Source organism: Serinus canaria, chromosome 4 (assembly GCF_022539315.1).
Source record: "Serinus canaria isolate serCan28SL12 chromosome 4, serCan2020, whole genome shotgun sequence".
Taxonomy (NCBI): Eukaryota; Metazoa; Chordata; class Aves; order Passeriformes; family Fringillidae; genus Serinus; species Serinus canaria.
Window position 1 is genome coordinate 69,959,906 of NC_066317.1, and position 14,438 is coordinate 69,974,343.

At 53.7% G+C, this 14,438-nt stretch overlaps 1 protein-coding gene across 1 annotated transcript in view; it reads left to right on the forward strand.

Moving 5' to 3' along the window:
* The window catches only part of DYSF (dysferlin), a 75,509-nt gene that overhangs the window by 24,109 nt on the left and 36,962 nt on the right, over positions 1-14,438 (forward strand). The window contains 13 exon segments of the mRNA XM_050973376.1: positions 1,001-1,132; positions 1,510-1,676; positions 1,959-2,073; positions 2,165-2,270; positions 2,819-2,961; positions 4,410-4,583; positions 5,243-5,348; positions 5,583-5,660; positions 8,360-8,541; positions 9,338-9,478; positions 10,288-10,317; positions 11,023-11,049; positions 13,846-13,947. Of these exon segments, the coding sequence (XP_050829333.1) occupies positions 1,001-1,132; positions 1,510-1,676; positions 1,959-2,073; positions 2,165-2,270; positions 2,819-2,961; positions 4,410-4,583; positions 5,243-5,348; positions 5,583-5,660; positions 8,360-8,541; positions 9,338-9,478; positions 10,288-10,317; positions 11,023-11,049; positions 13,846-13,947 (1,503 nt within the window).

Below are 14,438 nucleotides of genomic sequence, written 5' to 3' on the forward strand. Positions count from 1 at the left end.
AACACAACGTTCAGCTGCGGTTTCATGGAATCATGGAAAGTTTTGGGTTGGGAGAGACCTTAAATACTTGACCTTGTCTGTGTTCCTGTCCCTCTCCCTGTCCTTGTCCCTGTCCCTGAGTTTGTCCCTGTCCCTGTCCTTGTCCCTGGCCCTCTCCTTTTCCTTTTCCCTGCCCTTGTCCCTGACCCTGTTCTTGTCCCTCTCCACGTCCCTGAACTTGTCCCTGTCCTTGACCTTTTCTGTGTTCCTGTCCCTCTCCCTGTCCTTGTCCCTGTCCCTGAGTTTGTCCCTGTCCCTGTCCTTGTCCCTGGCCCTATCCTTGTCTCTCTCCATGTCCCTGAACTCGTCCCTGTCCGTGTCCCTGTCCCTCTCCCTGGCCCTGACCTTCTCCCTGTCCCTGTCCTCATCCTTTTCCTTGACCTTCTCCCTGACCCTGTCCTTGACCTTGTCCCTGTCCCTCTCCCTGTCCTTGTCCCTGACTTTTCCCTCTCCTTGATCTTGTCCTTTTCCCTGTTCCCAACCTTGTCCTCGCCCCTGACCTTATCCATGTCCTTTTCCCTATCCTATCCCTGTCCCTGTCCTTGCCCCTGACCTTATCCGTGTTCTTTTCCCTATCCCTGTCCTTGTCCTTGCCCCTGACCTTATCCATGTCCTTTTCCTTATCCCTGTCCATGTCCTTGCCCCTGACCTTTCTGTGACCCAGTCCTTGTCCCTGATCCTCTCCCTGATCCTCTCCCTGATCCCGTCCAGGACTGCTGGAATTTGGAATCTCCTCAAGGTCAGCTGGGGTCACATTTTAGGGATATCGATGGTGGCGTTGGGATGATCCTGAAGGTCTTTTCCTACCTCAATTCCATAATCCCAAAGCTCTCCACCCACTCCTGACATTATCCCATGACCGCTCCATGTCCCACCTGCCCCATCGAGGGATCTTCATTCCCACCCTTCCAGCCTCCCAGAATTCCCGTTAATCCCTTCCCGGGGGCCTTTTCCTTGGCAGTACCCGCAGGAGGAGGTGATGGGGCCGCGGATCCCGGCGCAGATCCGGGTGCGGCTCTGGTTCGGATTGGCCGTGGATGAGAAGGAATTCAACCAATTCGCTGAAGGAAAACTCTCCGTCTTCGCTGAAACCGTGAGCATTCCCAAGGGATCCCAATCCCGGCGGGAAAAGAGGGTGGACTGGACCTAAAACCTCATCCCATTCCCAAAAGATCCCAATCCCGGCGGGAAGAGGGGGTGGACTGGACCTAAAATCCCATAATTCCTTAAAAACTGTGGGAAGGAGGAGCTGTTCCCACCAGCTCAGCCTGGAATGCTGAGGGGAAAGTCGGGAATGAGTCATGGAGCTGTTTTGTCCCTTACAATGGGAAAATTGGGATGCTGTGGAATGGGTTGGGCTTTTCCCAGGAGGTCTGTCCCTCTGCAGGGATTATCCATGGGATTCTATGGGATTATTCATGGAATTCTGTAATTCCGACCCCAAATCCATCTTTTTCTTGGCTCTCCCAGTATGAGAACCAGACCAAGCTGGCGCTGGTGGGGAACTGGGGCACCACCGGCCTCACTTATCCCAAATATTCCGACGTCACCGGCCGGATCAAGCTTCCCAAGGACAGCTTCCGGCCTTCCGCAGGATGGACCTGGGCTGGGGATTGGTTCATCTGCCCGGAAAAGACGTGAGTGGGGCTTTTCCACCGAGAATTCCCGGGAATCCCAAAGGCAAAATCTGGGATGCCCCTGTGGTTCCTCATCTGTGTCCACGGATGTGATTCCCCCTCATCCAAATCTTGGGATGCTCCAAAACTGAGGAGCTTTGGGGTGGGATTTTCATCCTGGTTTGGGTTTTTCCTGAGGAGGGACTTGGCTCGGAGGGGCAGGAGAAGTTTGGGAGCGCCGAGGTTGGCACAGGAGGAAGGTGGGATGGAGAATCCCTGATTTTGGGTATTCCCGGGATTCAGGTTGTTGCACGACGTGGACGCTGGGCACCTGAGCTTCGTGGAGGAGGTGTTTGAGAACCAGGTCCGGCTTCCCGGAGGGCAGTGGATCCACATGACCGATTCCTACACGGACGTGGTGAGGGAAAATTGGGAATTCTGCGAGCCAGGCTGGAATCCCAGGGGCAATTTAGGGATTGGTTTGGGTGAGAATTCCCTGTGTCCCACAGAATGGGGAGAAGGTCCTGCCCAAGGATGAGATTGAGTGTCCTCCAGGCTGGAAGTGGGAAGATGTGGAATGGGACACGGATCTCAACAGGGCTGTGGATGAGAAAGGTACCAAAGACGGAATTTTGGGATTTGGGAACTTTGGGATCCTGGAATTTTGGGCCCTGGGATTTGGGAACTTTGGGATCCAGAAATTTTGGGACCTGGGATTTCGGAACTTTGGGGTTTCTTTCCATGGTCTATGGATAAAAAACATTCCCATGGCTGTGGGATCAGGCTCTAGGAGATCCTTTTCCCTTGTCTCTGCTTGGAGCGGTGGGATGGGAATTCCCAAAGGCAGTGCTGGGATAATCTGGGAAGGTCCTGGTGGAAAAGAAAAGGAAAACACCGGGCTGGAGAGTGCTGGGACGGTCCTGGGTGTTGGAATGGCTGGAGGGCGGGAGGGAGGAGTCTCCAGGGTGGGATTTGGAGCCAAGGACACCACGGATCCATCCCTGGCCATTCCAGAGGGATGGATTATGCTGTAAGGAGGGAAATCCAGCTGGGAAGTTGTGCTGGATTCAGCCACGCCTTCACTGTTGGAAATTCCTGGTGGGAGCCAAGGTCGGGGGGGAGGCGCTCCTCCCACCTCCATCAGGTGTTCCCTTCTTCCCAAGGCTGGGAATACGGGATCACGATCCCGCCGGAGCGCAAGCCCAAGGCCTGGGTGCCGGCGGAGAAGATGTTCCACACCCACCGGCGCCGGCGCTGGGTGCGGCTCCGCCGGCGTGACCTGGAGCACATGGAAGCCATGAGAAAGGTGGGATTGGCCGGGAAAAGGTGCCACCGGATCGGGATGTGGCGCTGTCCCTCCGGGTGGGTGCCTGGCTTTGGCAGGATCCGCTTTTCCTTGGAGATTGGAGAGGCTTGTCCCGGTTTCCAGTGGAAAACGCCACATTCCCGGGGTGGAGAACATTCCGGAGGGATTGACTGGGATGTGGGGTGGGATGGGGACATCCAGGAAAGTCCGGGAGTGTGGGAAATGGGGGAGGGCCGGTGTCCCCAGACTGTCCCGATCACGCTTCCCTCTAGATGGTGCCATTGGACCGGGAATGCCGCTTCCACTCCTTGGTTCCCCCCCCTCCCCCGCCACTGCTTCCCAGGACCACTTGTCTCCCTTCCCAGAAAATTTTTGGGATAATTGTAGCCACTGTCATCCCATTTGCTTTGGGTGTCACTGGAAGAAAAACCTTCCCGGGCTTGGGGTGGATGATCCAGGGAGAAATTCCAGAGGCGGCCGAGTTAAGGGAGGAGTCGGGATGGTGGCAAAGGGAAAAGCGGGATGGGACGCGGAGCTGCTGGAGCTCCACAGGTCTGGGCAGGATCTGGCCCCAGCCCAGCGATCCCGCTCCAAGTGGGATTCATCCCAGAGATTGGTGGAGGGCTGCATTCCCAGGGTGGATCCAGCAGTGGTAGTGGTTGGATTGGGAAAATCCAGCTCCATCCTGGGAATGTCCAAGGCCAGGTTGGACATTGGGGTTTGGAGCCACCTGGGACAGTGGGAGGTGTCCCTGAACATGGAATGGGGTGGAATGGGATGGGATTTAAGATCCCTTCCCACCCAAGCCATTCTGGGATTCTGGAGCCCCTCTGCTCTGCAGCCAGGCTGGGAGAGCTGGGAATGTTCCCCTCGAGAAGGGAAAACTCCAGGGAATCCTCAGAGCCTCTAAAGGGGCTCCAGGAGAGCTGGAGAGGGACTGGGGACAAGGGACAGAGGGACAGGAGCCAGGGAATGGCTGCCACTGGGAAAGGGGAGATTGGGCTGGGATCTGGGCAAGGAATTGCTGTCTGGGAGGGTGGGCAGGGGCTGGGCTGGAATTCCCAGATTTGCTGTGGCTGCCCCTGGATCCCTGGCAGTGCCCAAGGCCAGGTTGGACACTGGGGTTTGGAGCAGCCTGGGATAGTGGAAAGTGTCCCTGGAAGTAGCTGAGCTTTCAAATCCTTTCCATCCCAAACCATTCCACAATTCCATGATGACCTCCAGGGCCTTTTCCAACCAAAACCAAATGACCTCAGAGATCTTTCCCAACCTGAACATTCCTACGATTCTCCAAATTATTCCATGACTCCATTCTGTGACTCCAACCTGGGGGAGACACAGGGAAAACCTGGGGTGGATCAACCATATCCAACAACATCCCGAAAAACCTAAATCCAACTTTTGGGTCAATCCTGGAAAACCTGATCCCTGTGATCCCTGTCTGGCAGCACAAGCAGGAGGAGCTGGACGGGGATGGCTGGGAATACGCTTCCCTCTTCGGCTGGCGCTTCCACCTCCAGCAGCGCCGCTCCGACTCCTTCCGCCGGCGCCGCTGGAGACGCCGGATGGAGCCTCTGGAGCGCACCGGCCCTGCTGCCGTCTTCGCCTTGGAAGGGGCTCTGGTAGGGAACAGCTTCTCCCATTCCCAAATTTCTGCCTGGGAATGTCGTTGGCCACTTGGTATCGGCCGCTCGTTGTCTGTTTCCTGTTATCCCGTTATCCGCCCTGTCTGTTCCCTGCTTTCCCTCTTTATTCCCAACTTTCTCCACACTCTGGATTTCCCAATTCACTCCTTTTCCAATGATTCCATGAGAGCCAAAGCAGCAGAAACTCCCATTCTGTGTTTTTATGGAATTTTTTCCTCTCTTGTTTGGCTTTTTTTCCCCCTTTTTCCTTGCTCTGTCTTTCCCTCCAATCCAGAGTTGATCCCTTTGGGATCAAAGCGGCTCCGTGGTGTTTTCCATGAGCTGTTCCCATCTCGGGGGGCTGCCTCTCACCCCCGGTGCTCCCGGCGGGATAGTTCCTATTCCCCCTTTTCCCATGGGATGCGCAAATGGGAATTCTCAACCTTGGAAATCGCGCCTTTCCCCGAAAATATTCAGAGGCTAGTGGGGAATTAGGACAGCTCAGGAATCTCCAAGAGCTTTTCCAACCTAAATTTTAGGATTCTGGGGAACGCTGGAAGGCCAGGCTCTTCTTGGACACCCCAGAGAATTCCATCCCGTGGGGAATCCTGGGAGGTGATCCCAGCATTCCTGACCTTCCCGTGTTTTCCTGGCAGGGAGGAGTGACGGACGACAAGAGCGATGATGGAAAATCCGACGGAAAATCTGCGTCCACCCTGAGTTTCGGAGTCAACAGGCCCACGATCTCCTGCATTTTTGACTGTAAGGACCCAGGGGAGCGGGAGAGGCCTTTCCCATCCTTTTCCCAGAAAAAGATGGAAAAATAAAGATGGAAAATGGGTGGAGGGGAGGACGGTGCTTATGGGAACATCCCCAGGCTCCAGGATTGGAGCTCGGGATATCCCGGGGGGATTAAGCCGGGATTCTCTCAGATGGGAGATGAGGAATGATGGAATCTCCCTGGGATCTTTTCCATGTGTCCCGCTCTTCCGGCAGCTGGGAACAGATTCCACCTGCGCTGTTACCTGTACCAGGCGCGGGATCTCATTGCCATGGACAAGGACAGCTTCTCCGGTGAGTCCGGATCTACACCGGCATGGAATTCTGGGAAGAGGGGGAACATCCACGGGCCAGGACACCTCCTGCTATCCCAGGTGGATCCAAGTCCATCCAGCCTGGCCTTGGGCACTCCCAGGGATCCAGGGGCAGCCCCAGCTGCTCTGGGAATTCCAGCCCAGCCCCTGCCCACCCTCCCAGCCAGCAATTCCTTGCCCAGATCCCAGCCCAATCTCCCCTTTCCCAGTGGCAGCCATTCCCTGGCTCCTGTCCCTCTGTCCCTTGTCCCCAGTCCCTCTCCAGCTCTCCTGGAGCCCCTTCAGGCTCTGGAATGGGCTCCAGGGAATCTCTGGAGTTTTCCCTTCTCCCGGCTGGATATGATGGAGCACAGGGAGAAACTTCCATGGGATGTGCCCAGAGAAAATTCCAGAGGGAATTAATCAGGATTTAATCAGGAACTTGTCACAGTCCAGCCCCTTCTTCTCCAGCATCCTCAGGAAATTCCTTGTTGGATTCGATCCAGTGGAAGGTTCCCAGCCCATGGGGTTGGATCTGGGTGATCCCTAAGGTCCCTTCTGTCCCAAAACAGTCTGGGATTCCATGATTCCATAATTCCTTAGCTTCCCCCTTCTCCCAGCTGTACAGTGGGGCAGGAGTCCCTCGGATTTGGGGTTTAGGAAGGAAATTTCCATGGAAAAAAGGGAATCCAGGTGGAAAACAGGGGCTGGCCTTTGTGGAGGAGCTTTCCACGTCCTGCTGCTCCACCCTTTCCTAGCATAACTCCAGGGATTTCTGAAATTCCCAGGATTGTGCTGGTGGGGTTGGGACTTCCCACACTGGGTTTTTTTGGGATAAGAAAGAAGTCTGAATGGGAAAAATCCTTCTATCCATGGGATTTCTGTGGTGGAGGCGCTTGGATGGTTGGATGCAGGTGGAACATCCCTCTGGAATGTGGTTGAGAGGGGGATGGAATGCCTGGAATTATCCCAGCAGCTGGAAAATCCCACAATCTCTTCCCTGGAGGCTGGGCCATCCCAGCCAGGTATTCCCGTTAATGCTTTGGAGCTGGAAAAGTGGGAAAAGGGAATGTCACCTCCTCTGGATGAGAGCTTGCATAATGTGGAATGTCCCAAATCCCGGGAAAAGAGCCCACTGGTGGGAGAGATCCAACATCCCTCCAGGGCTCTCCCTACTCGATTCCCATGAGAATTTACAGAGGGATTTGGGTGGGATTTCCCTCCAAATTCTGGGATTTCAACCCCACCTGGAACAACACATCCCAGGAATGATGGGGAACAGGGTCAATCCCAAAACTGGGGAAGCGGCTGGACCGCGATCCTGAGGGAATCCTGCTTTTCCCTGTGGCTGGAATAATGTGATTTGTGGGAATAAACACCCCAGAGCATCCAAAGAAATCCCCCAGTGCCTGCTCCCACCTGGAATTCCCACAAAAGGCTCCTTGTTGGGATGAGGAGGTGGGAGCGAGGTGAGCTCATGGCCCGGGAGGGGAGTCCGGAATCGTTTCCCTTTGGAAAAATCCCGGCCAAGGACAACACGAGCAGCAACGTTCCACAATGTGGGATTGTGATTCCCGCTGCCGGGAATAAAGGAGTTCATTAAAGGGGCTCGGCAGTTGGAAAAATAAACATTCCCTGCTCCCAACAAAGGGGCTTTAGAGAGGCTTCCATGAAAAAAAAAAAAAGGAGGAGAAGGGAGGGAAAAATGGGAGAAAAAAAAAAAGGGAAAAGCAACTCCAAATCCAGGGTTTTTTTTTGTTTATTGTAAAGGATTTGGCCGAGGAAAAGTGGGAAAGGCTCTTCCCAGAGTGGGTTGTTGGGAATGTCCGAGTGCTCCTGGATTGTTAAGCGTGGATAGAGGGGGAAATCCAGCCCCTGGTGTCCCAATTCCTTGGAAAAGAGGGGGAAAAGGGGGAATGCTGCTGGATCAGCTGGCCCTGCTTCCGGGGGTGTGGGATAATCCTGGGATATCAATCCAGTGGTTTGTGGCATCATCCTGGGATCTGAATCCAGGAATGTGCGATTATCCTGGCATCTGAATCCAGGGATATGTGTGGGCTGTTCCTTGGATCTGAATCCATGGGTGGGGGATAATCCTGGGATCTGCACCCAGGGATTTGTGGAATTATCCTGGGATCTGAATCCAGGGGGGGGGGGGGTTGGATAATTCTGGGAGCTGCATCCTTTGGCTCCCATCCTCCCCAGGGATGTGTGGGATGTTCCTGGAATCTGCATCCAGGGATGTGTGGGATGCTCCTCTACCTCCCAGCCAGGAATTCCTTCCCAAGATCCCAGCCCAATCTCCCCTTTTCCAGTGGGAAGACATTCCCTGGCTCCTGTCCCTCTGTCCCTTATCCCAAATCCCTCTCCAGCTCTCCTGGAGTCACCTTAGGCCCTGGAAGTGGCTCCCAGATTTCCCTGGATCTTTAGAACAATCTCAACTCTTAGGCTGAACCTTTCCAGCTGGAAAACCACCTGGAAAACCGGGCGGTTTGGGCTTGGAATGCCGAATTCCAGGTGGGATAGACTGGGCAGCTCCTTTCTCCTCAAGCAAGACCTGAGGGACCTCAGGGCGAGGTGGAGCGAGCTGGGAATTCCCAAATTCTTTGGGAGCCGGTTCTGGATGGAGCTTGGAATTCCGGGAAGAGCCGGAGCTGGGATCCATCCCTGAGTCCCCGTCCTCGAATCCCATTCCCGCAGATCCCTACGCCATCGTGTCCTTCCTGCACCAGAGCCAGAAGACGGTGGTGGAGAAGAACACCCTGAATCCCACCTGGGATCAGACCCTGATCTTCTACGAGATCGAGATTTTTGGGAATTCTCAGGATGTGGCCGAGTCCCCTCCCAACATCCTGGTGGAAATCTACGACCACGACACCTATGTGAGTGTGGTGGTTCCTGACGGGAATTCCCAGCCTCTGGAATGTGATGCCCGGCATCTCTGGGTGGTTCGGGCTTTGAGGTGGACATTCCAGAGGGGGAAAATTCCAGGGAAAACCCTGTGGTGTCCTTGAGGTCCCATTCTTGTAATTTAAATGGGAAAATTGATGGAGTTTCCTCAGGGAAAAAACCTTGGGAAAAAGTTGGCTGCAGTCATGGAAGTAGGGAAGCACTCTCTGCCGTTTGTGCTGTCCAAAGGGCTCGGGAATGATGGAATTTTGGGGGGTCAGTGACAGGAGCTCGAGGTTTTTCCCAGAAAAACCAGGCTGGGAGGAAAAACCAAGTGCGGGAGGGAATTCTGTGGAAAAACACTTGGAATACGTCTCAGGAAAAGCTTGGGAATATCTCGGGAATCTTTTTCCCTCTCTCCTGCTCCTTCCCAGCAGGAATTAGGAAAGATTCCAAAGATCCCAGTGCGGAGCAGGAAATGGGATTTTTAGGAGCTGATGAAGGCTCTGAGTTCCTGCTCTGGAAAACCTGGGATAGGAATTCCTAAAAAGGTGTTCTTCTCCTAAAAAGGCGTTTTTCCAGCCTTAGGAATTCCAGGGAGGAGTTGGAAAACTGGAGGCTCTCTGGGCACCAATCCCATTCGTTTTCCTGCCCCGATCCCATAACGGGATCATCCCTCGCTCCCAGTTTTTGGCTGAGGCGGGGGGGGGATGGATTTCTCTGGGAAAAGGGATGGGAAGGACGATCCCAATTCCCATGGTTCCCATTTCCCTGGAATTCCCTTTCCAGGGGGCGGATGAATTCATGGGGCGCTGCATCTGCCGGCCCAGCCTGGAGCGCTCGCCCCGGCTTTCCTGGTATCCCGTTGTCAAATCCGGCCGGAATGTCGGGGAGCTCCTGGCTGCCTTCGAGCTGATCCAGAGGGAAAAGGTGAGATCCATCCCTGAGCCTGGAATGCTCTGGAATTCCGGTTCTTCCCCAGGATCCAACTTTTCCAGGCGGTGGGTTTTCCATTGGTGCCTTTGGAGCCTGTGAAGAACCGGAGGGATTTGGGATTTGTCCCTGTTTGAGGGATAATTCCATAAGGATGAGGTTTTCCAGCTGGGAAAAGAGGTGGTTTAGGGTTGGCTTGATGGAAAACTGCAGAATTCCAGGTGGGATGGGCTGGATGGATCCTTCTCTCCTCAGACAAGTCCTGGGGAGGTCTCAGGTATACTGAGGGAGCTGGGAATTGCCAAATCCTTAAGGAATGCTGCCCTTTCCTTGGAATTATTTCTGGAGGGGGTTTAGGAGAGCTGAAGCCACTCCAGCTTTTCCAACGGCTGCATCCCAGATGTGCCAGGGAAAAGGGATGGATTGGGAAGCTCAGTGCCGGTATCCCACTCTTCCTTCCCAGCCCTGAGGTTTATCTGGGAATGGGAATCCCACAATTCCCTCTTCCCTGGAAATCCCAGCCCAAACACCAGGACAAGGCCCCAGATATCCGCACGTGGCCTCTTCCTCCTCCTCATTCCCAAAGAACTTGGTGGGAAAGGCCTTGGAAAAGCCTTGGAATGAGGTGTGCTCCCAGGGGAGCTGTTTGATCCCAGCGGGAATCATCTGGGTGGATTTGGTGCTTCCCAGCTGGGTGGGAATCCAGGATTTTTAGAGCTGGGAATGGAAGGGGCTGAGGTTTCCCTCCTGGAAAAAGAGGAATTAACAGCGGGAATGTTAATGGGAATTGTGTTCTCTCCCTGCAGCCGGCTGTTCATCACATCCCTGGATTTGAGGTAATTCCCAACTCCTCCTTGCAAATCCAGCACCATTCCCAACTTTCCCAGGGATTTGGAGCCCGTTTCCAGCCCTGCAGCAATCCCTCCATTGTGTCCAAGGGAATTCTTTTAGGATGAAGGAATCCTAAAGCACAGAGATTCCGATTTTCCTCAGCTGACAAGGAAAACTGGGAGTGGGGCAGCTCCTTCCCAACAGGGCAAATCTATCCCATTCCAGAGGGTCCCATGGAGATGCTCCAAAGGCTCTGGAGCCAGGCTGGGAGAGCTGGGAATGTTCCCCTCGAGAAGGGAAAAATCCAGGGAATCCTCAGAGTCCCTGAGGGGGCTCCAGGAGAGCTGGAGAGGGACTGGGGACAAGGGACAGAGGGACAGGAGCCAGGGAATGGCTGCCACTGGGAAAGGGGAGATTGGGCTGGGATCTTGGCAAGGAATTGCTGTCTGGGAGGGTGGGCAGGGGCTGGGCTGGAATTCTGGGATTTGCTGTGGCTGCCCCTGGATCCCTGGCAGTGCCCAAGGCCAGGTTGGACACTGGGGCTTGGATCCACCTGGGATAGTGGGAAGGATTTCCTGGATGGGATTTAAGGATTTTTCCATCCCAAACCATTCCACGATTCCCTTTGGATGTCAGCTCCAATTATAAACCTTGGGATGGGTTTAGGGATGACAATTCCTCTAATTCCGTCTTTTCCTCCTCTTTCCCAGAGCGAGCTCTCCTCCAGCCTGGATGAGGTGAGTCTTTGGGAATTCCTTGTTTTTCCTCTTGGAATTGTTCAAATTTGCTTCCTTGGGAAATCCTCTTTTTCCCAGATGGGTCAAATTGGGAGCATCAGGATTTTGGGAATATGAGTGACCTCTGGCCGGATGGGCTTGTCCTCATGGCTGGGAATGCTGGGATCCATTTACCCTCTGGAATGAGGTGTCCCGGGCGTGCCAGAGCTGGAATGCTGGGCTACCCTTGGGAAATCCCAATTCCAGACTTTCCATAGGGAATTTGCCCTGAATTGAGGATGTGCTGGACTGTTCCAGTTGTTCCGAAGGAAATTTTTGTCCCTCGTCCTGGGAAAAAGTTCAGGGATATGTTGGGTGGGGCTTGGAGCAACCTGGGATAGTTGAAGGCTCCCTGCCCATGGAATGGGATGAGTTTTCCAACAGAAACTGTTCCGTGATTCCATCATTCCCATGATTCTGATTCCACACCCAGGATCCCAAGACTTTATCCCTGTGCATCCCAGGGAGCCAATCCCAGGCTGAACCAAAAGGTGGAGTTGGCATCTTGGAAAACTCCAGGCTTGGAATGTTGTAGTGGCCCTCAGAGCCGTTAATCCCAAAATCCGGGAGATGAGCTAGGAAAGACCTGAGCCACATTCCCAGGAAAGGTTGGATTGGGTGGGATAAACACTTTTTCCCACCCAAACCACCTTGCCTTGGGAGCTCATCCCGCTGTTCCAGATTGTCCGTAATCATCTCTCTCCTCTTTTTTCCTCCATTTCTTCCCACCGCCGGAATTCCGGGATGGGGCATTCCACAGCTCTGCATCCCTGCCTTGTTCTCGGAGGGGCTCCTCCAATGGGTATCACTCTCTTCCCTCTCCTTCCCTTTTCCCAGAATCCAAGAAAATCCCAGCAGAGCCTTTCAGGGAGAGGAGGATTGCAGGAACCTCATCCCAACAAAATTCCTGAGGCTGCATCCCAAGGATTGGTGCCAGCCGGAGCCTCCGGTGCCCCGTGGATGCTCCTGAAGGACCAGGCTGGCTCCATCCTTATCCATTTTTTTTTGGGAATGGCCTTTTGGGGCTGAATTCCTACTGAACTCTGGGATTTATCTTTGGATCGCATCCCAGCTTCCATAGGAACTGGGAATCTTTTCCAGCCTTTTTTTTTTTTCCTTGGCCTCATCCATGTTGATTTTCACTCATCCTGGATCCAAATCCGGGTTGGAATCCATGATCTCCAGAGCTCCCTGACACCTGGATTCCCTCGGATTTATCCTTGTTCAACCCATCCCGGCTCCCAGCAGGATTTTCATGGATTTTCCTCCCTCCAGCCAGCTCTGTCTGGAGGGAGGAATTTCACTTTTCCCCACTCCCATCCCGATCCTTCCGTGCTCCCGCCTCACCCCTGGCATTCCCTGTTCATTCCCATTCATCCCAACATTCCGTCCTGTGGAATTCAGCTGGAATCCAGGAGAACGCCTGGAAAACCACTGGGAGAGCAGCACGAAGGATTAAAAAAGCCTGGAATGACACAGGGTTAAAATCCAAGTTGATCCTGGAGAGGATGGATGGGGCAGGTGCTCTTTCCCAAGGGTTTCCCACTGGATTTGCCAAAGGATTGATCTCTAAAATCCCTTCCAACCCAAACCATTCCATGATTTTGGGCCTGAGCAGCCTGAAATGAGATTTTTTTTTGGGAATTAGAGTTCCAGAGGTAACCCAGGGAATGTGGGAATTCTCTGCAGCTCTCCCTTCTCCTTTGGGTCATCCTGGATAAAATTCCCATTCCCTGCCAGCACTAACCCGTGCTGGGAGCACGTGGATCGTGGGATGGAGGAATGGCTGCTCCATGTGGGAATTCCAGGTGCCTCCCTCCACATGGAATTCCCAAAACACTCCTTCGAACAAGCAGCAGGACTCAGGAACCAGCAATTGCCAAGGAAAATTAAAGCTTGGAATTTTATAGGAAGGGGGGTTGGAATTGGATGATCCTTAGGGCGCTTTCCAACCCCAACCATTCCATGATTCCATGTGGAAAATCCCTTTGGAGAGCCAATCCCTCGCCGAGTCCCGTAATTAAAACACACCCACACGTCATTGAATCCAATAAAATTCCAGCTGGGGGAGAATTCCATGCTCCTGGGATGGATTTCCAGAGGTTTTGCTTTCATTCCGGCCTTTCTGGGTGCTCTGGGAGATGCAGGAAAAGAGGAGGAATTCTGGCTCCCACTCTCCTTTTCCAGAAAGGCAAATTGGGAATTCCTTGGCTGCCTCCTGGATTTGGGATGATCCCAATGGAATTCCCAGGTAGTTTCACCCGAGCCCAATCCCATGGATTTCTGGATTATCCATGAAATGTGGGATGAACCACAGCCCTTTCCCAGATCCAGAGGCGATGCCAATCCCCCATCCCACAACGCTGCTCCCGCTAAATTTTTTGGGAATCACACAACTACGAACCCCCCCTGCTGCTGCTTTATCCCTGCCGTGATTCCAGGATGGGATAGAGGCCGTTCCATCCCGTCATTCCCTAAAAATGGTTTAACCTTGGAGGGTAGATCCTGTGTATTTTTTGATCCCTGGGAAAAGCTCAGGAATGTTGGATCTTCTCCAGGATGGATTAAAGAGATAAAACCACTTTTCCGGCACCTCCATCCCGCCATTCCTCACCTCTCTCCTCTGGCTGTCCTGGATTTCCTGGGAGAGATCATTTTGGCACGGATGGAGATTCCGGGCGGATCCAACATGGAGAGGGGTTTGATGTCCCATCCTGGCGCTTCCTGATGTTTTCCTTTCCCTCTCCGCTCCCGCAGTCCGCGGATTCCGACCTTCCCTACCCGCCGCCGCAGCGGGAGCCCAACGTTTACATGGTCCCGCAGGGAATCAAACCCGTCCTGCAGCGCACGGCCATCGAGGTGAGCCGCGGATCCGGGAACGAGGGCCGGGAATGGGATCCAAGATGGATTCTGGGGTGCGATTCAAAAAAAAAAGGAGGCTCCAGGGGGATCTTCTGGCTCTTCACAATTCCCTGACAGGAAGGTGGAGCTGGGGGTGTTGGGATCTGCTCCAAGGGAATGAGGCATGGGAGAAGGATGAAGTGGAAACAAGGAATGGGATAAGGATGAAGTTCAGGGAATGAAGGATGGGATAAGGATGAAGTTCAGAGAACAATGAAGGGATAAAGATGAAGTTCAGGGAATGAGGGATGGGATAGGATGAAGTTCAGGGAATGAGGAATGGGATAGGATGAAGTTCAGGGAATGAGGGATGGGATAAGGATGAAGTTCAGGGAATGAGGGATGGGATAAGGATGAAGTTCAGGGAACAAGGAATGGGATAAGGATGAAGTTCAGGGAATGAGGGATGGGATAAGGATAAGGATGAAGTTCAGGGAATGAGGGATGGG